Below are 18336 nucleotides of genomic sequence, written 5' to 3'. Positions count from 1 at the left end.
TCCATCTTTTTCTAGAGGAATTAAAATATCCCCTCCCTTGCCTCACTGACACCGGTGCAGCAAGAACGGTCCTGCAAAAACAGGACATCCAAGGCAAGGTACCCCTCTCAGGGGAAAGCTCTCCTAACCCCTACTAACCTCACTATCAAACGATGCACTATTCTTAACCCAGCTTCTCTTCTTCCTGTGTCGGAAGATGAGAAGGGGGGGGAGGACAGAAATGACAGTGCTGAATTTTGCAACACGACTAACAATACTAACACCTCTTCTGCTAACATGTCTTCTTTGTCCACTACTAATCTCTCTTCCAAAGGACACGACTGCATTTCTTTGGTGGAACTGGAGTCAGCGGCGACACACCCCATATCACCCCGAGAGTAGCGGTAAGGTTGAACGTCTTCCGATACCCAAAAACCTAGGCCTGAGTGTCTCCCCATTGCCCCCTATTCCATCCGGAATGCCCCTCGGCAACCACATGGGCTGTCACCCTACGAGGTGTTGTTTGGGGGACCTCCCAAAACAGGGTTGTACTTTCCTCAACAGTTGTCATCTTTGCATTCACAGCTTACAGGTTATGTGCAATCTCTGCAACGGGAGCTGCAGAAGATACACCATCGGGTTCGCGAATCGCTCCCCGATCAATAACAGGTGTTCTTTCTATTGAGCCAGGTGATTGGGTCGTCCTAAAGAAACATCAAAGAACCGGACTCGAGCCACGGTTCACCGGACCATACCAAGTCCAGCTGACGACACCTACCTCACTCAAACTCAAGGGACGAGACAACTGGGTGCACGCAAGCCACTGCAAGAAGCTTTTCAGCTACACCAGAGAATGAGGGGTGTCATTTTCCTTTTTCTTTTTGTTTGTATGTCAAACATGTGTGTGAACGGAGGAAAAGACGGCAGATACACCAACCTTTTATTTAAAATGCACCTGCGTTTAGCTAGAACCGCCAACAAAACCAACTGTTGGGTATGCTCTAAGCAAGGGACCCCTGGTCAGCCCCCACGTAGACATTTGTCGGTAGAACTTAATGACACATTTTTGTCAGGTAACATCAGTTTCAGCACCAATATTAGCTCTAGCTCCTGTAGGACCCTCGTCAGTCCATTATGGGTAACTGGACAGCTAGGCAGCCCTCAGGTGTGCTTTAACATCAGCTTTGGCACAGGTAACAAGTTTGTTGGGACTACCACCTGTGAGGGAGGTATAACTGTCAATCTGACTAACCAGACTTCCCTTCTGAGTAACCACACTGACCGACCAGACCACGTGTGTTGGAAGGACGGATGTGATGTGCAGACTGAGGGAGCAATCCCCCAGTCTGTGCAACTGTTGCTCAGTGCCAGAGGCCGAACGAGGAACTCCTCCTGTTCTGCTCTGACAGGTCCATACTATTTTCTGTGTGGTTCGGCAGCCTATAGAACATTTCCCCAGAACGCGAAAGGTTTGTGTGCCCTCATAAAGCTAGTCCCCGCATCCTATGTAGTGATGGACCATGAAGAGTTGATGGTCCACAAGAAGGTAAGGATGGCAGGGAGAGTTCGCAGGGAACTGTTCTCTGAGGGCGACCAGGCATGGGCTTGGTTCCCCTCATGGACAGGATGGGGAATAGAACTTATGAAGCGCCTGAACAATTTTTCTGTCATCGTGGATAGTATGTTTAACGAGACCGTAGAGGCTGTCAGAGAAATTGCCCAAGAACAACGGCAGATGGGAATTTTAGTGCTTCAGGAGAAGATGGCCCTTGATTATCTTTTAGCCGCCAAAGGGGGGTTCTGTGAGTTCATCAGAGAGGATTGTTGTACTTGGATAGAAGACACCGATGACAAGGTCCAGGCCCATATGGACAAAGTTAGTGAACTACAGGGAAAAGCTAGAGCTATAGCTAGTGAGGGTTGGAATCCGTTCAAGGGTTTGGGAGGATTGGGAGATTTCCTGTTCTCCATCGGATCTTGGTTGAAGGAAGTGGGAGTGTATATCCTGATGCTTCTCTTTTTCATCTGCCTTTTATATGCCGCGGTGAGATGTTCCTGTTGCCTCATCGACCGTGTAAACCAAGCTCGGGCAGACGACCACATCTCCATGCCCGCTCCTGGGATCCCACTCCAACCACTGATCGGAGGAAGACCTCACCAACCATCCACCTTCTCTACAGATTACGTCCTGGCTTCCCTCTAATTTATCTCTCTGAAGACCACATTCTCCAAGACCTTCAAGCAAGCTTCAAGCCTCATCATGGTTTGTGTCTGCGATTTGGAAAACTGTCTGGGTCGAGACCAGCCTTGTGTGGCCCCGTCTGCAGGGGCAATTTGAGAATCTGTTGCTGGATCTCCCCAGACCACCGTGGGATCACAAGCTTTATTCATACCACAAGTCTGTTTGTGGTTTTTGCAAGAGCCTTCCTGTAGTGAAGGTTCCAACGCTCTTGAGGATCATCGCTTCAATCAAGCCTGTTTGCGTCGAGTCTGCGTCGGGTCTTGTTGTTTCAGCTACCCCGTGGAGCTTTATTCTCAGGGACAACTACAGGAACTCTTTGAAGTTTGAGACTACACCCATCAAGCTGAAGAAGATCAAGAAGGGACACGAGGAGAATATGATAAAACAGGAGGGAATGTCATGGAAATTTTGTATTGTTGGTCGAACTTTAAATGTGTCATATATTCGTGTTATTCATATGTCTCTCGTGTGGCTTAATTAAAGCTCTGAAGGCTGCAATTGGGCCATGCGCATGTACAATGTATGTATTACAGTACTCGGCTTGGTAATGGATGAGATGGCAGATCTGCGCTTATAGACCGGCGTGTATACCACCACGGCATTCCATGCGAATGCTGCTGTCAGTAGACCGTGGGCCTGTATCCACATATCAGCAGCATGGTACCACGTGGGCTTCATAACGCAATGCGCAAGCGGTGTGAACTCCACGTGTAGGCTTATGCATATCTTACAACCCATTACCAACTTGAAACTGTATCTTGGATGGATGTGTTTTAATAAAGATCGTATCGGGCCCATCCAGGTACAGACTGATATTTTTAGGGAGTGCTTGTGCAGAGAATTTTACATACCAATAGAAGCTAGTAGGACAGGAAATATGACCTCAGATGGCTCATAGGGGGGAAGGGGAGGAAGTCTGCTGACCTCAGAAGGTTCATGGGGGAGGACCAGTGATAGATAATAGGAAAGGCTATGCTCCAATTGGAATGTACATCTTCTGTATAGGCAATCCCCATTGCATTGTTCGGTGGGAGGGGTTTGACTTTATTCATGTGGGGGGCATGTGTGTATTTTTAATAAAAACAGAGAGCTGAGCCTAAAGCCGGCCCTTATGTGGATTGCAACCAGCCTTAGAGTGTCGTGTGATCATTCTAGGGTAACGGAGCTCCAAATCACCTACAAATCAACAGGACCAAAGTATTTGGATGGGCAGGAATCGTGTAGTTTGGCTGCAGTCGTGGTAAGCGAAATTCACACAGCTTTATGGGGGATTTCTGCGCATCCAACTGCGAGTACTCACGGTAAGGAGAAATTCGTTAAAGCGAATTTCCAAGACACCACTAATCAATAGGCGGTAAGGAGTTCCTCAGTATTAATGTCCAGAACAATAATGACCAATGATTTGGATTATTTTCACCCAAAAAATGTAGCAGAATACATCTTGGCCTAAATTTATGAAGAACATTTATTTGAAAAATTTTATAACAGAAATGAAAAAAAAAGTTTTTTTTCCAATTTTTTTTAGTTTATTTAGCAAAAAATAAAAAACAAGTGGTGAGTAAATACCACCAAAAGAAAGCTCTAGTTGTGTGAACAAAATGATAAAAACTGAATTTAGGTACAGTGTTGCATGACTGCGCAATTCTCATTCATAGTGCCAGAGAGCTGAAAATTGGCCTGGGCAGGAAGGGGGTGACAGTCCCCGGTATTGAAGTGGATAAGTCTGGGCTCTGACCCGGCCATGCAAGGACTGTCACCCATTTCTCCCCCAACCTCTGTGGGGTCTTTTTTGCTATGTGCTTTGGGTCATTGCCATGTTGGACTTTCTGGCAGAGGGCAGATGATTTTCCTCAGAATTTTGATGGCATTTTTCCTTCTGTCCTGACAAGTGCTCCAGTCCCTGCTGCAGAGAAACCCCCCCCCCCCCCCCCCATACCAGGATATTCCCCCCTCCATGCTTTACTGTAGGAATGGTGGGATTTGGATGGTGAGCTGGATTGGATTTCTGCCAGACATATAATTTAGTGTTGAGGCCAAATCATTCCATTTTAGTCCCATCTGACCAGAACACCTTTTTCCATGCGGCCTCAGAATCTTCAAGGTGTGTTTTGGCAAATCTCAGTCATGACTACATGTGGGCTTTCTTGAGGAGCAGCTTTTTTCTTGCCACCCTCCCATACAAGCCACATTTGTGGAGGATTTGTGATATTGTTGTCACATGCACACAATGACCACTCTTTGTCATAGATTCCTGCAACTGCTTCAGAATTGCTGGAGGCCTCTTGGTAGCCTCTCTGACCAGTTTCCTCTTGGCTCTTTCATCCAGTTTGGAGCGACGACTGATCCAGGGAGGGTCTGTGTTGTACCAAATACCTTCCACTCCTAAATAATAGACTTCACTGTGCTTCTAGGCATTGATAAATCATTTGACATTTTCGTTTGTATCCTTATCCTGACTTGTGCCTGTCCACAACTTTATCCCAGAGATCTTTAGACAGTGCCTTGCCACCCATAATTGATAGTTTTCTACAGTTGCACTACCAGGGACTGAAATGCTCCAGGAAAGCTCTTTTTATGCTGAGCTAATCAAAATGACCACAGCTGATCACAGTAGAAAGTCAAATGGCTTTGTGTGCCATTGAGAAGGTGATTAGCTACACCTGACTGAGTTTACAAGTCATTGTTAGGAGGGGGGGGGGGGGTGATCCTTTTTCCAACTCAGTGATTTGGTTTTTGAATTAAAAAAAAAAAAAAAACAATTCTGACATGTTGGTGTTATATCACCCGGATGTTATAAGTTGCACTGAGTGAATCCAGCTGGATAAAACAAAAACTGTGTGTCTTCATTTCAGGCTGCAAAGCAACAAAATGTAATTATTTTAAAGGGGGGGGGGAGGGAGGGGGTTGATTATTTTCTATACCCACTGTATGTACCATGGGTTGTAGACGCTGTAACCAATTAATATACACATTGGGATTTTTTTTTTTTATAATTTATGAAGAAATTTGATTTTATTGGATATGTCCTATAACAGAAAGTAGAAAATATTGGGTTTTTTTTAGGTTTGATCTTTTTTCATTTACATAATAAAAAATAAATTCAGTGATGATCAAATATCACCAAAATAAAGCTCCAAAAATAAAATGAGTTTTTCATGGCACAATTGTGCAGATTGAGCTTTTCTGTGACCTTAGATTCTTAGGCCTTGTTCACATGGATGTACTTAGAGTGGTTCTAAAGGCTCAAGGTTCTTTATCGTCATGCAGGTAAAAAAAACCTGTGTGCAGCATCCCCCCAGCCCCCCCCCCCCAATACTCACCTAGCCCCCTCTCGCTTCAGTGATGTGCACTGGACTCTTGGCTATCCCGGGTCTCCCTCTTCTTATTGGCTGAGACAGAAGCAGGAGCTATTAGCTCCCAATGCTGTCAATCACAGCCAGTGAGCCAATGAGCAGAGAGGGGCGGGGCCAAGCCACAGCTCAATGTGTGAATACAAAAATGGAGCAATGGGGGCCTCCATAGCAATAGGCTGCTTTCACACTGAGCAGTTTTTGCAGCACTTTTGAGTAAAGAAAGAAAAAAAAAGGCACAAGAAAAGCTCAAGAATAAAAAAAAAAGAAAAATGCATCCCTTTAAATTCAATGTATGTCTTCACACTGGTCTGTTGCGCTTCCCTTGTGTTGTACTTGGTGTTAAATCCTGCTTGCCGCATTTTGGGCGCACCAAAAATGCACCTCCCCATTGAGGCCTGACCACCATCAATGCGTTTTTTACGGCTTTTTTTGCAGAAACGCACTACAGTCCATTAAACATGACTTTCTATGGGACACATTCACATCTATGCTTTTTTGAGCTTTATTCAGCAACTGCATTTTTGGAAAGGGTCAGGGACTTTTTTTAAATGCAAAACAGTTTGGTTTTGGTGCAACAGAAATTAATAGATGCAAAAAACGCATGTAGTGCGTTTTTGACGCATTTTCACAAGTTTTGCTTTTTAATCTGCCCTGCAACAAATTGGCCAAGAAAATTAAATAAAAATAAAAAAACGTAAACCGCATAAAAAAGGTGTCAAAATGTGCGTGCATAAAACACAATATGAACTGCAAAAAGGACAAAAACGCAAACTGCATTGGTGTGAAGCAGGCTGGAAATGCACTGATAACAGCAAAAAAGTGTCAAAAACTTATGTGTTTCGTTTTTGATGCATTTTTAATCTGCCTAGCAACAAGTTGCCCCCCCCCCAAAAAAAAAGCTTTAAAAAGAACATCAAAAACACGCCTGAAAAAAAAAATGCGCTGAAAAAGAACTGAAAAACAGACAAAACAAAACCTGTATTGGTATGAAACAGGGCTGAAATGCACTGCAAACTGCAAAAATGAGTCAAAAACTCAGGTGTTTCGTTTTTGATGCATTTTGCGTTTTTAATCTGCCCGGCAACATGTTGGCCAAAAAAAAAGAAAACAAATTCACAAAACGCACAAAAAAAAGTCAAAAAACACACATGCAAAACTGACAAAACACAAACTGCTGGTGTGAACCAAGCCTGAAATGCATTGAAAATGCATCAAAAATGCATGTGTTGCGTTTTTGATGGTTTTTGAGTCGCATGACTATAAAAACCGCACCATAATCATGGTAAAATCGTGGCAAAATTGCACATTTTCAGCAGCCACTAATCGGCTCCTTTTTTCCTATTGGCAAAGTGCTAACAATATTTTCGGCTGATACATTTTGACCGCTGGTATATTGCTGCATCCCTGATATACAGTGTATAGTGCGTACACAGGGTATATAGGGTGTAGAGTGTATACAGGGTATATAGGGTGTAGAGTGTATACAGGGTATATAGGGTGTAGAGTGTATACAGGGTATATAGGGTGTAGAGTGTATACAGGGTATATAGGGTGTAGAGTGTATACAGGGTATATAGGGTGTAGAGTGTATACAGGGTATATAGGGTGTAGAGTGTATACAGGGTATATAGGGTGTAGAGTGTATACAGGGTATACAGGGTATAGAGTGTATACAGGGTATATAGGGTGTAGAGTGTATACAGGGTATATAGGGTGTTGCGTGTATACAGGGTATAAAGGGTGTAGAGTGTATACAGGGTATATAGGGTGTAGAGTGTATACAGGGTATATAGGTTGTAGAGTGTATACAGGGTATATAGGGTGTAGAGTGTATACAGGGTATATAGGGTGTAGAGTGTATACAGGGTATATAGGGTGTAGAGTGTATACAGGGTATATAGGGTGTAGAGTGTATACAGGGTATATAGGGTGTAGAGTGTATACAGGGTATATAGGGTGTAGAGTGTATACAGGGTATATAGGGTGTAGAGTGTATACAGGGTATATAGGGTGTAGAGTGTATACAGGGTATATAGGGTGTAGAGTGTATACAGGGTATATAGGGTGTAGAGTGTATACAGGGTATATAGGGTGTAGAGTGTATACAGGGTATATAGGGTGTAGAGTGTATACAGGGTATATAGGGTGTAGAGTGTATACAGAATATAGAGTGTATACAGGGTATATAGGGTGTAGAGTGTATACAGGGTATATAGGGTGTTGCGTGTATACAGGGTATAAAGGGTGTAGAGTGTATACAGGGTATATAGGGTGTAGAGTGTATACAGGGTATATAGGGTGTAGAGTGTATACAGGGTATATAGTGTGTAGCGTGTATACAGGGTATACAGGGTATAGAGTGTATACAGGGTATATAGGGTGTAGAGTGTATACAGGGTATATAGTGTGTAGCGTGTATACAGGGTATATAGTGTGTAGCGTGTATACAGGGTATATATGGTGTAGAGTGTATACAGGGTATATATGGTGTAGCGTGTATACAGGGTATATAGGGTGTAGAGTGTATACAGGGTATATATGGTGTAGCGTGTATACAGGGTATATAGGGTGTAGAGTGTATACAGGGTATATAGGGTGTAGAGTGTATACAGGGTATATAGGGCGTAGAGTGTATACAGGGTATATAGGGTGTAGAGTGTATACAGGGTATATAGGGTGTAGAGTGTATACAGGGTATATAGGGTGTAGAGTGTATACAGGGTATATAGGGTGTAGAGTGTATACAGGGTATATAGGGTGTAGAGTGTATACAGGGTATACAGGGTATAGAGTGTATACAGGGTATATAGGGTGTAGAGTGTATACAGGGTATATAGGGTGTTGCGTGTATACAGGGTATAAAGGGTGTAGAGTGTATACAGGGTATATAGGGTGTAGAGTGTATACAGGGTATATAGGTTGTAGAGTGTATACAGGGTATATAGGGTGTAGAGTGTATACAGGGTATATAGGGTGTAGAGTGTATACAGGGTATATAGGGTGTAGAGTGTATACAGGGTATATAGGGTGTAGAGTGTATACAGGGTATATAGGGTGTAGAGTGTATACAGGGTATATAGGGTGTAGAGTGTATACAGGGTATATAGGGTGTAGAGTGTATACAGGGTATATAGGGTGTAGAGTGTATACAGGGTATATAGGGTGTAGAGTGTATACAGGGTATATAGGGTGTAGAGTGTATACAGGGTATATAGGGTGTAGAGTGTATACAGGGTATATAGGGTGTAGAGTGTATACAGAATATAGAGTGTATACAGGGTATATAGGGTGTAGAGTGTATACAGGGTATATAGGGTGTTGCGTGTATACAGGGTATAAAGGGTGTAGAGTGTATACAGGGTATATAGGGTGTAGAGTGTATACAGGGTATACAGGGTGTAGAGTGTATACAGGGTATATAGTGTGTAGCGTGTATACAGGGTATATAGGGTGTAGAGTGTATACAGGGTATATAGTGTGTAGCGTGTATACAGGGTATATAGGGTGTAGCGTGTATACAGGGTATATAGTGTGTAGCGTGTATACAGGGTATATAGGGTGTAGAGTGTATACAGGGTATATAGGGTGTAGAGTGTATACAGGGTATATAGTGTGTAGCGTGTATACAGGGTATATAGTGTGTAGCGTGTATACAGGGTATATATGGTGTAGAGTGTATACAGGGTATATATGGTGTAGCGTGTATACAGGGTATATAGGGTGTAGAGTGTATACAGGGTATATATGGTGTAGCGTGTATACAGGGTATATAGGGTGTAGAGTGTATACAGGGTATATAGGGTGTAGAGTGTATACAGGGTATATAGGGCGTAGAGTGTATACAGGGTATATAGGGTGTAGAGTGTATACAGGGTATATAGGGTGTAGAGTGTATACAGGGTATATAGGGTGTAGAGTGTATACAGGGTATATAGGGTGTAGAGTGTATACAGGGTATATAGGGTGTAGAGTGTATACAGGGTATATAGGGTGTAGAGTGTATACAGGGTATATAGGGTGTAGAGTGTATACAGGGTATATAGGGTGTAGAGTGTATACAGGGTATATAGGGTGTAGAGTGTATACAGGGTATATAGGGTGTAGAGTGTATACAGGGTATATAGGGTGAAGAGTGTATACAGGGTATATAGGGTGTAGAGTGTATACAGGGTATACAGGGTGTAGAGTGTATACAGGGTATATAGTGTGTAGCGTGTATACAGGGTATATAGTGTGTAGAGTGTATACAGGGTATATAGGGTGTAGAGTGTATACAGGGTATATAGTGTGTAGCGTGTATACAGGGTATATAGGGTGTAGAGTGTATACAGGGTATATAGTGTGTAGCGTGTATACAGGGTATATAGTGTGTAGCGTGTATACAGGGTATATAGGGTGTAGAGTGTATACAGGGTATATAGGGTGTAGCGTGTATACAGGGTATATAGGGTGTAGAGTGTATACAGGGTATATAGGGTGTAGCGTGTATACAGGGTATATAGGGTGTAGAGTGTATACAGGGTATATAGGGTGTAGCGTGTATACAGGGTATATAGGGTGTAGCGTGTATACAGGGTATATAGGGTGTAGAGTGTATACAGGGTATATAGTGTGTAGCGTGTATACAGGGTATATAGGGTGTAGAGTGTATACAGGGTATATAGGGTGTAGCGTGTATACAGGGTATATAGGGTATATAGGGTGTAGAGTGTATACAGGGTATATAGGGTGTAGAGTGTATACAGGGTATATAGGGTGTAGAGTGTATACAGGGTATAAGGGTGTAGAGTGTATACGGTATATAGGGTGTAGAGTGTATACAGGGTATATAGGGTGTAGAGTGTATACAGGGTATATAGGGTGTAGAGTGTATACAGGGTATATAGGGTGTAGAGTGTATACAGGGTATATAGGGTGTAGCGTGTATACAGGGTATATAGGGTGTAGAGTGTATACAGGGTATATAGTGTGTAGAGTGTATACAGGGTATATAGGGTGTAGAGTGTATACAGGGTATATAGGGTGTAGCGTGTATACAGGGTATATAGGGTGTAGAGTGTATACAGGGTATATAGGGTGTAGAGTGTATACAGGGTATATAGGGTGTAGAGTGTATACAGGGTATATAGGGTGTAGAGTGTATACAGGGTATATAGGGTGTAGAGTGTATACAGGGTATATAGGGCGTAGAGTGTATACAGGGTATATAGGGTGTAGAGTGTATAAAAGGGTGTAGAGTGTATACAGGTTATATAGGTTGTAGAGTGTATACAGGGTATATAGGGTGTAAAGTGTTTACAGGGTATATAGGGTGCAGAGTGTATACAGGGTATATAGGGTGTAGAGTGTATACAGGGTATATAGGGTGTAGCTCATACAGGGTATATAGGGTGTTGCGTGTATACAGGGTATATAGGGTGTAGAGTGTATACAGGGTATATAGGGTGTAGCTCATACAGGGTATATATGGTGTTGCGTGTATACAGGGTATATAGGGTGTAGAGTGTATACAGGGTATATAGGGTGTAGAGTGTATACAGGGTATATAGGGTGTAGCGTGTATACAGGGTATATAGGGTGTAGAGTGTATACAGGGTGTAGTGTGTATACAAGGTATATAGGGTATAGAGTGTATACAGGGTATATAGGGTGTAGAGTGTATACAGGGTTTATAGGGTGTAGAGTGTATACAGGGTATATAGGGTGTAGAGTGTATACAGGGTATATAGGGTGTAGAGTGTATACAGGGTATATAGGGTGTAGAGTGTATACAGGGTTTATAGGGTGTAGAGTGTATACAGGGTATATAGGGTGTAGAGTGTATACAGGGTATATAGGGTGTAGAGTGTATACAGGGTATATAGGGTGTAGAGTGTATACAGGGTTTATAGGGTGTAGAGTGTATACAGGGTATATAGGGTGTAGAGTGTATACAGGGTATATAGGGTGTAGAGTGTATACAGAGTATACAGGGTGTACAGTGTATACAGGGTATATAGGGTGTACAGTGTATACAGGGTATATAGGGTGTAGAGTGTATACAGGGTATATAGGGTGTAGAGTGTATACAGGTTATATAGGGTGTAGAGTGTATACAGGGTATAGAGTGTATACAGGGTATATAGGGTGTAGAGTGTATACAGGGTATATAGGGTGTAGAGTGTATACAGGGTATATAGGGTGTAGAGTGTATACAGGGTATATAGGGTGTAGAGTGTATACAGGGTATATAGGGTGTAGAGTGTATACAGGTTATATAGGGTGTAGAGTGTATACAGGGTATAGCCATACAGGGTATATAGGGTGTAGAGTGTATACAGGGTATAGAGTGTATACAGGGTATATAGGGTGTAGAGTGTATACAGGGTATATAGGGTGTAGAGTGTATACAGGGTATATAGGGTGTAGAGTGTATACAGGGTATATAGGGTGTAGCGTGTATACAGGGTATATAGGGTGTAGAGTGTATACAGGGTATATAGGGTGTAGAGTGTATACAGGGTATATAGGGTGTAGTGTGTATACAGGGTATATAGGGTGTATACAGGGTATATAGGGTGTAGAGTGTATACAGGGTATATAGGGTGTAGAGTGTATACAGGGTATATAGGGTGTAGCGTGTATACAGGGTATATAGGGTGTAGCGTGTATACAGGGTGTAGAGTGTATACAGGGTATATAGGGTGTAGAGTGTATATAGGGTATATAGGGTGTAGAGTGTATACAGGGTATACAGGGTGTAGAGTGTATACAGGGTATATAGGGTGTAGAGTGTATACAGGGTATATAGGGTGTAGAGTGTATATAGGGTGTAGAGTGTATACAGGGTATATAGGGTGTAGAGTGTATACAGGGTATATAGGGTGTAGAGTGTATACAAGGTATATAGGGTGTAGAGTGTATACAGGGTATATAGGGTGTAGAGTGTATACAGGGTACATAGGGTGTAGAGTGTATACAGGGTATATAGGGTGTAGCGTGTATACAGGTGATATAGGGTGTTGAGTGTATACAGGGTATATAGGGTGTAGAGTGTATACAGAGTATATAGGGTGTAGAGTGTATACAGAGTATATAGGGTGTAGAGTGTATACAGGGTATATAGGGTGTAGAGTGTATACAGGGTACATAGGGTGTAGCGTGTATACAGGTGATATAGGGTGTTGAGTGTATACAGGGTATATAGGGTGTAGCGTGTATACAGGTGATATAGGGTGTTGAGTGTATACAGGGTATATAGGGTGTAGAGTGTATACAGGGTATATAGGGTGTAGCGTGTATACAGGTGATATAGGGTGTTGAGTGTATACAGGGTATATAGGGTGTAGAGTGTATACAGGGTACATAGGGTGTAGAGTGTATACAGGGTACATAGGGTGTAGAGTGTATACAGGGTATATAGGGTGTAGCGTGTATACAGGTGATATAGGGTGTTGAGTGTATACAGGGTATATAGGGTGTAGAGTGTATACAGGGTATATAGTGTGTAGCGTGTATACAGGGTATATAGGGTGTAGAGTGTATACAGGGTATATAGTGTGTAGCGTGTATACAGGGTATACAGGGTGTAGAGTGTATACAGGGTATACAGGGTGTAGAGTGTATACAGGGTATATAGGGTGTAGAGTGTATACAGGGTATATAGGGTGTAGAGTGTATACAGGGTACATAGGGTGTAGAGTGTATACAGGGTATATAGGGTGTAGCGTGTATACAGGTGATATAGGGTGTTGAGTGTATACAGGGTATATAGGGTGTAGAGTGTATACAGGGTATATAGTGTGTAGCGTGTATACAGGGTATATAGGGTGTAGAGTGTATACAGGGTATATAGGGTGTAGAGTGTATACAGGGTATATAGGGTGTAGAGTGTATACAGGGTATATAGGGTGTAGAATGTATACAGGGTATATAGGGTGTAGAGTGTATACAGGGTATATAGGGTGTAGAGTGTATACAGGGTATATAGGGTGTAGAGTGTATACAGGGCGTAGAGTGTATACAGGGTATATAGGGTGTAGAGTGTATACAGGGTATATAGGGTGTAGAGTGTATACAGGGTATATAGGGCGTAGAGTGTATACAGGGTATATAGGGCGTAGAGTGTATACAGGGTATATAGGGCGTAGAGTGTATACAGGGTATATAGGTTGTAGAGTGTATACAGGGTATATAGGGCGTAGAGTGTATACAGGGTATATAGGGCGTAGAGTGTATACAGGGTATATAGGGCGTAGAGTGTATACAGGGTATATAGGGTGTAGAGTGTATACAGAGTATATAGGGTGTAGAGTGTATACAGGGTATATAGGGTGTAAAGTGTATACAGGGTATATAGGGTGTAGAGTGTATACAGGGTATATAGGGTGTAGAGTGTATACAGGGTATACAGGGTGTAGAGTGTATACAGGGTATACAGGGTGTAGAGTGTATACAGGGTATACAGGGTGTAGAGTGTATACAGGGTACATAGGGTGTAGAGTGTATACAGGGTACATAGGGTGTAGAGTGTATACAGGGTATATAGGGTGTAGAGTGTATACAGGGTATATAGGGTGTAGAGTGTATACAGGGTATACAGGGTGTAGAGTGTATACAGGGTATACAGGGTGTAGAGTGTATACAGGGTATACAGGGTGTAGAGTGTATACAGGGTACATAGGGTGTAGAGTGTATACAGGGTACATAGGGTGTAGAGTGTATACAGGGTATATAGGGTGTAGAGTGTATACAGGGTATATAGGGTGTAGAGTGTATACAGGGTATATAGGGCGTAGAGTGTATACAGGGTATATAGGGCGTAGAGTGTATACAGGGTATATAGGTTGTAGAGTGTATACAGGGTATATAGGGCGTAGAGTGTATACAGGGTATATAGGGCGTAGAGTGTATACAGGGTATATAGGGTGTAGAGTGTATACAGGGTATATAGGGTGTAGAGTGTATACAGGGTATACAGGGTGTAGAGTGTATACAGGGTATATAGGGTGTAGAGTGTATACAGGGTATACAGGGTGTAGAGTGTATACAGGGTATATAGGGTGTAGAGTGTATACAGGGTATATAGGGTGTAGCGTGTATACAGGGTATATAGGGTGTAGAGTGTATACAGGGTATATAGTGTGTAGCGTGTATACAGGGTATATAGTGTGTAGAGTGTATACAGGGTATATAGTGTGTAGCGTGTATACAGGGTATATAGGGTGTAGAGTGTATACAGGGTATATAGGGTGTAGAGTGTATACAGGGTATATAGGGTGTAGAGTGTATACAGGGTATATAGGGTGTAGAGTGTATACAGGGTATATAGGGTGTAGAGTGTATACAGGGTATATAGGGTGTAGAGTGTATACAGGGTATATAGGGTGTAGAGTGCATACAGGGTATATAGGGTGTAGAGTGTATACAGGGTATATAGGGTGTAGAGTGTATACAGGGTATATAGGGTGTAGAGTGTATACAGGGTATAGAGTGTATACAGGGTATATAGGGTGTAGAGGGTATACAGGGTATATAGAGTGTATACAGGGTATATAGGGCGTAGAGTGTATAGAGGGTATATAGGGTGTAGAGTGTATAGAGGGTATATAGGGTGTAGAGTGTATACAGGGTATATAGGGTGTAGAGTGTATACAGGGTATATAGGGTGTAGAGTGTATACAGAGTATATAGGGTGTAGAGTGTATACAGGGTATATAGGGTGTAGAGTGTATACAGGGTATAGAGTGTATACAGGGTATATAGGGTGTAGAGGGTATACAGGGTATATAGAGTGTATACAGGGTATATAGGGTGTAGAGTGTATACAGGGTATATAGTGTGTAGCATGTATACAGAGTATATAGGGTGTAGAGTGTATACAGGGTATATAGGGTGTAGAGTGTATACAGGGTATATAGGTTGTAGAGTGTATACAGGGTATATAGGGTGTAGCCTGAAATGCATTGAAAGCATATATAAAAAACAAACACGTGTTGCCTTTTTGATGCGTTTTAAATCTGTCCAGCAACAAGTTGTCCCAAAAAAACGAAAAAAATCCAAAAAAAAAAAACGAAAACAAAAAACACCATGCAAAAAAAATAAACCGCATCAAAGAAATTTGTCAAAAACATGCGTGTAAAACACAAAACGCACTGCAAAAACACAAACTGCATTGGTGTGAAACAGGCCAAAAATGCACTGAAAAAAACAAAAATGGAAACACTCATGTATTTAGTTTTTGATGCATTTTGTGTTTTTAATCTGCCCAGCAACAAGTTGGTCAAAATAAATAAATTAAAAATGCTAAATGCATTTAAAAAAAGTGTAAAAAAACGCACATGCAAACATGCAAAACAGACAAAAAGGCAAACTGCTGGTGTGAACCAGGCCTGAAATGCATTGACAACGCACACGTGTTGCATTTTGATGCTTTTTTTGAGTCACATGACTATGCAAAACGCACCCTAATCGCTGTAAAATTGCACGTTTTCAGTGGCCATTATCAGCTCCTTTTTCCCATCTGCAAAACGCTAACAATATTTGCGGCTCATACATTCTGGCCGCTGGTATATTGGTGCATCCCTGGCATAGTGTATAGCGTGTAAATAATGTATATAGGGTGTAGCGTGTATATAGGGTGTAGCGTGTATATAGGGAGTGGTGTATATATATAGGGTGGAGCGTGTACATAGCGTGTATACATTGCGTGTGGATAATAAACATGTATACAGTCACCTCTCCTCTCCAGATCTTCTCTCCCGTACTCTATGAATTGCTTGAGCTCCTCCAGACATTGATTCTCCAGATAATTCTTGTCTCTCCCCCCATCTCTCCTCCGGACTGTTCCATCTCTGTGTGGTGATCTGAGCCCCATTCATGGTCGGGATATACTGTAGATCCATCTCTGTGTGTCCAGAGACACGAATTCTCTCCCATCATATCCGTGCTGACCATACCCCGCAGTGGTGCCGTCATCTCTCAGCTCACAGCCGTACATCCACTGGAAGATATGGATCCCTGCAGAGAGAAGAGGGAGATGTGAGCCGGGATCAGAGGGTGTCATGTGTGTGATATGTGATGATGTAGGAGGTGACGGTATAGGGGGGAGATATGTACGGGGATGGAGGTGTGTGATATGTGATATGTAGGAGGTGATGGTATAGGGGGGAGATATGTACAGGGATGGAGGTGTGTGATACGTGATGATGGAGGAGGTGACGGTATAGGGAGGAGCTATGTACAGGGATGGAGGTGTGTGATACGTGATGATGTAGGAGGTGACGGTATAGGGAGGAGATATGTACAGGGATGGAGGTGTGTGATACGTAATGATGTAGGAGGTGATGGTATAGGGGGGAGATATGTACGGGGATGGAGGTGTGTGATACGTGATGATGTAGGAGGTGACGGTATAGGGAGGAGATATGTACAGGGATGGAGGTGTGTGATACGTGATGATGTAGGAGGTGACTGTATAGGGAGGAGATATGTACGGGGATGGAGGTGTGTGATACGTGATGATGTAGGAGGTGATGGTATAGGGGGGAGATATGTACGGGGATGGAGGTGTGTGATACGTAATGATGTAGGAGGTGATGGTATAGGGGGGAGATATGTACGGGGATGGAGGTGTGTGATACGTGATGATGTAGGAGGTGACGGTATAGGGAGGAGATATGTACAGGGATGGAGGTGTGTGATACGTGATGATGGAGGAGGTGACGGTATAGGGAGGAGATATGTACAGGGATGGAGGTGTGTGATATGTGATGATGTAGGAGGTGACGGTATAGGGGGGAGATATGTACAGGGATGGAGGTGTGTGATACGTGATATGTAGGAGGTGACGGTATAGGGAGGAGATATGTACGGGGATGGAGGTGTGATACGTGATGATGTAGGAGGTGACGGTATAGGGAGGAGCTATGTACAGGGATGGAGGTGTGTGATACGTGATGATGGAGGAGGTGACGGTATAGGGGGGAGATATGTACAGGGATGGAGGTGTGTGATATGTGATATGTAGGAGGTGATGGTATAGAGGGAGATATGTACGGGGATGGAGGTGTGTGATATGTCATGATGGAGGAGGTGACGGTATAGGTGGGAGATATGTACGGGGATGGAGGTGTGTGATATGTGATATGTAGGAGGTGACGGTATAGGGAGGAGATATGTACAGGGATGGAGGTGTGTGATACGTGATATGTAGGAGGTGATGGTATAGGGGGGAGATATGTACGGGGATGGAGGTGTGTGATATGTGATGATGGAGGAGGTGACGGTATAGGGAGGAGATATGTACAGGGATGGAGGTGTGTGATACGTGATGATGGAGGAGGTGATGGTATAGGGGGGAGATATGTACAGGGATGGAGGTGTGTGATACGTGATATGTAGGAGGTGACGGTATAGGGAGGAGCTATGTACGGGGATGGAGGTGTGTGATACGTGATGATGGAGGAGGTGACGGTATAGGGAGGAGATATGTACAGGAATGGAGGTGTGTGATATGTGATGATGTAGGAGGTGACGGTATAGGGGGGAGATATGTACAGGGATGGAGGTGTGTGATACGTGATGATGGAGGAGGTGACGGTATAGGGAGGAGATATGTACAGGGATGGAGGTGTGTGATACGTGATGATGGAGGAGGTGACGGTATAGGGAGGAGATATGTACAGGGATGGAGATGTGTGATACGTGATGATGGAGGAGGTGACGGTATAGGGAGGAGATATGTACGGGGATGGAGGTGTGTGATATGTGATATGTAGGAGG

At 43.1% G+C, this 18336-nt stretch overlaps 1 protein-coding gene across 1 annotated transcript in view; it reads right to left on the bottom strand.

The window, feature by feature from the left end:
- The window catches only part of LOC149440789 (class I histocompatibility antigen, F10 alpha chain-like), a 32860-nt gene extending 16217 nt beyond the window's left edge, over nucleotides 1–16643 (bottom strand). Inside the window, exon 1 of the mRNA XM_089658137.1 lies at nucleotides 16291–16643. Within this exon, the coding sequence (XP_089514263.1) occupies nucleotides 16291–16429 (139 nt within the window). The 5' untranslated portion in view covers nucleotides 16430–16643. The remainder of the gene's footprint in view (nucleotides 1–16290) is intronic.
- Between the last annotated feature and the right edge of the window lie 1693 nt (nucleotides 16644–18336).

The sequence above is a fragment of the Staurois parvus genome, unplaced genomic scaffold, assembly GCF_062004578.1.
Source record: "Staurois parvus isolate SC_StPar_1 unplaced genomic scaffold, SC_StPar_1.0 ptg001052l, whole genome shotgun sequence".
NCBI classification, from domain to species: domain Eukaryota; kingdom Metazoa; phylum Chordata; class Amphibia; order Anura; family Ranidae; genus Staurois; species Staurois parvus.
This window is presented reverse-complemented; position numbering and strand designations above follow the sequence as displayed.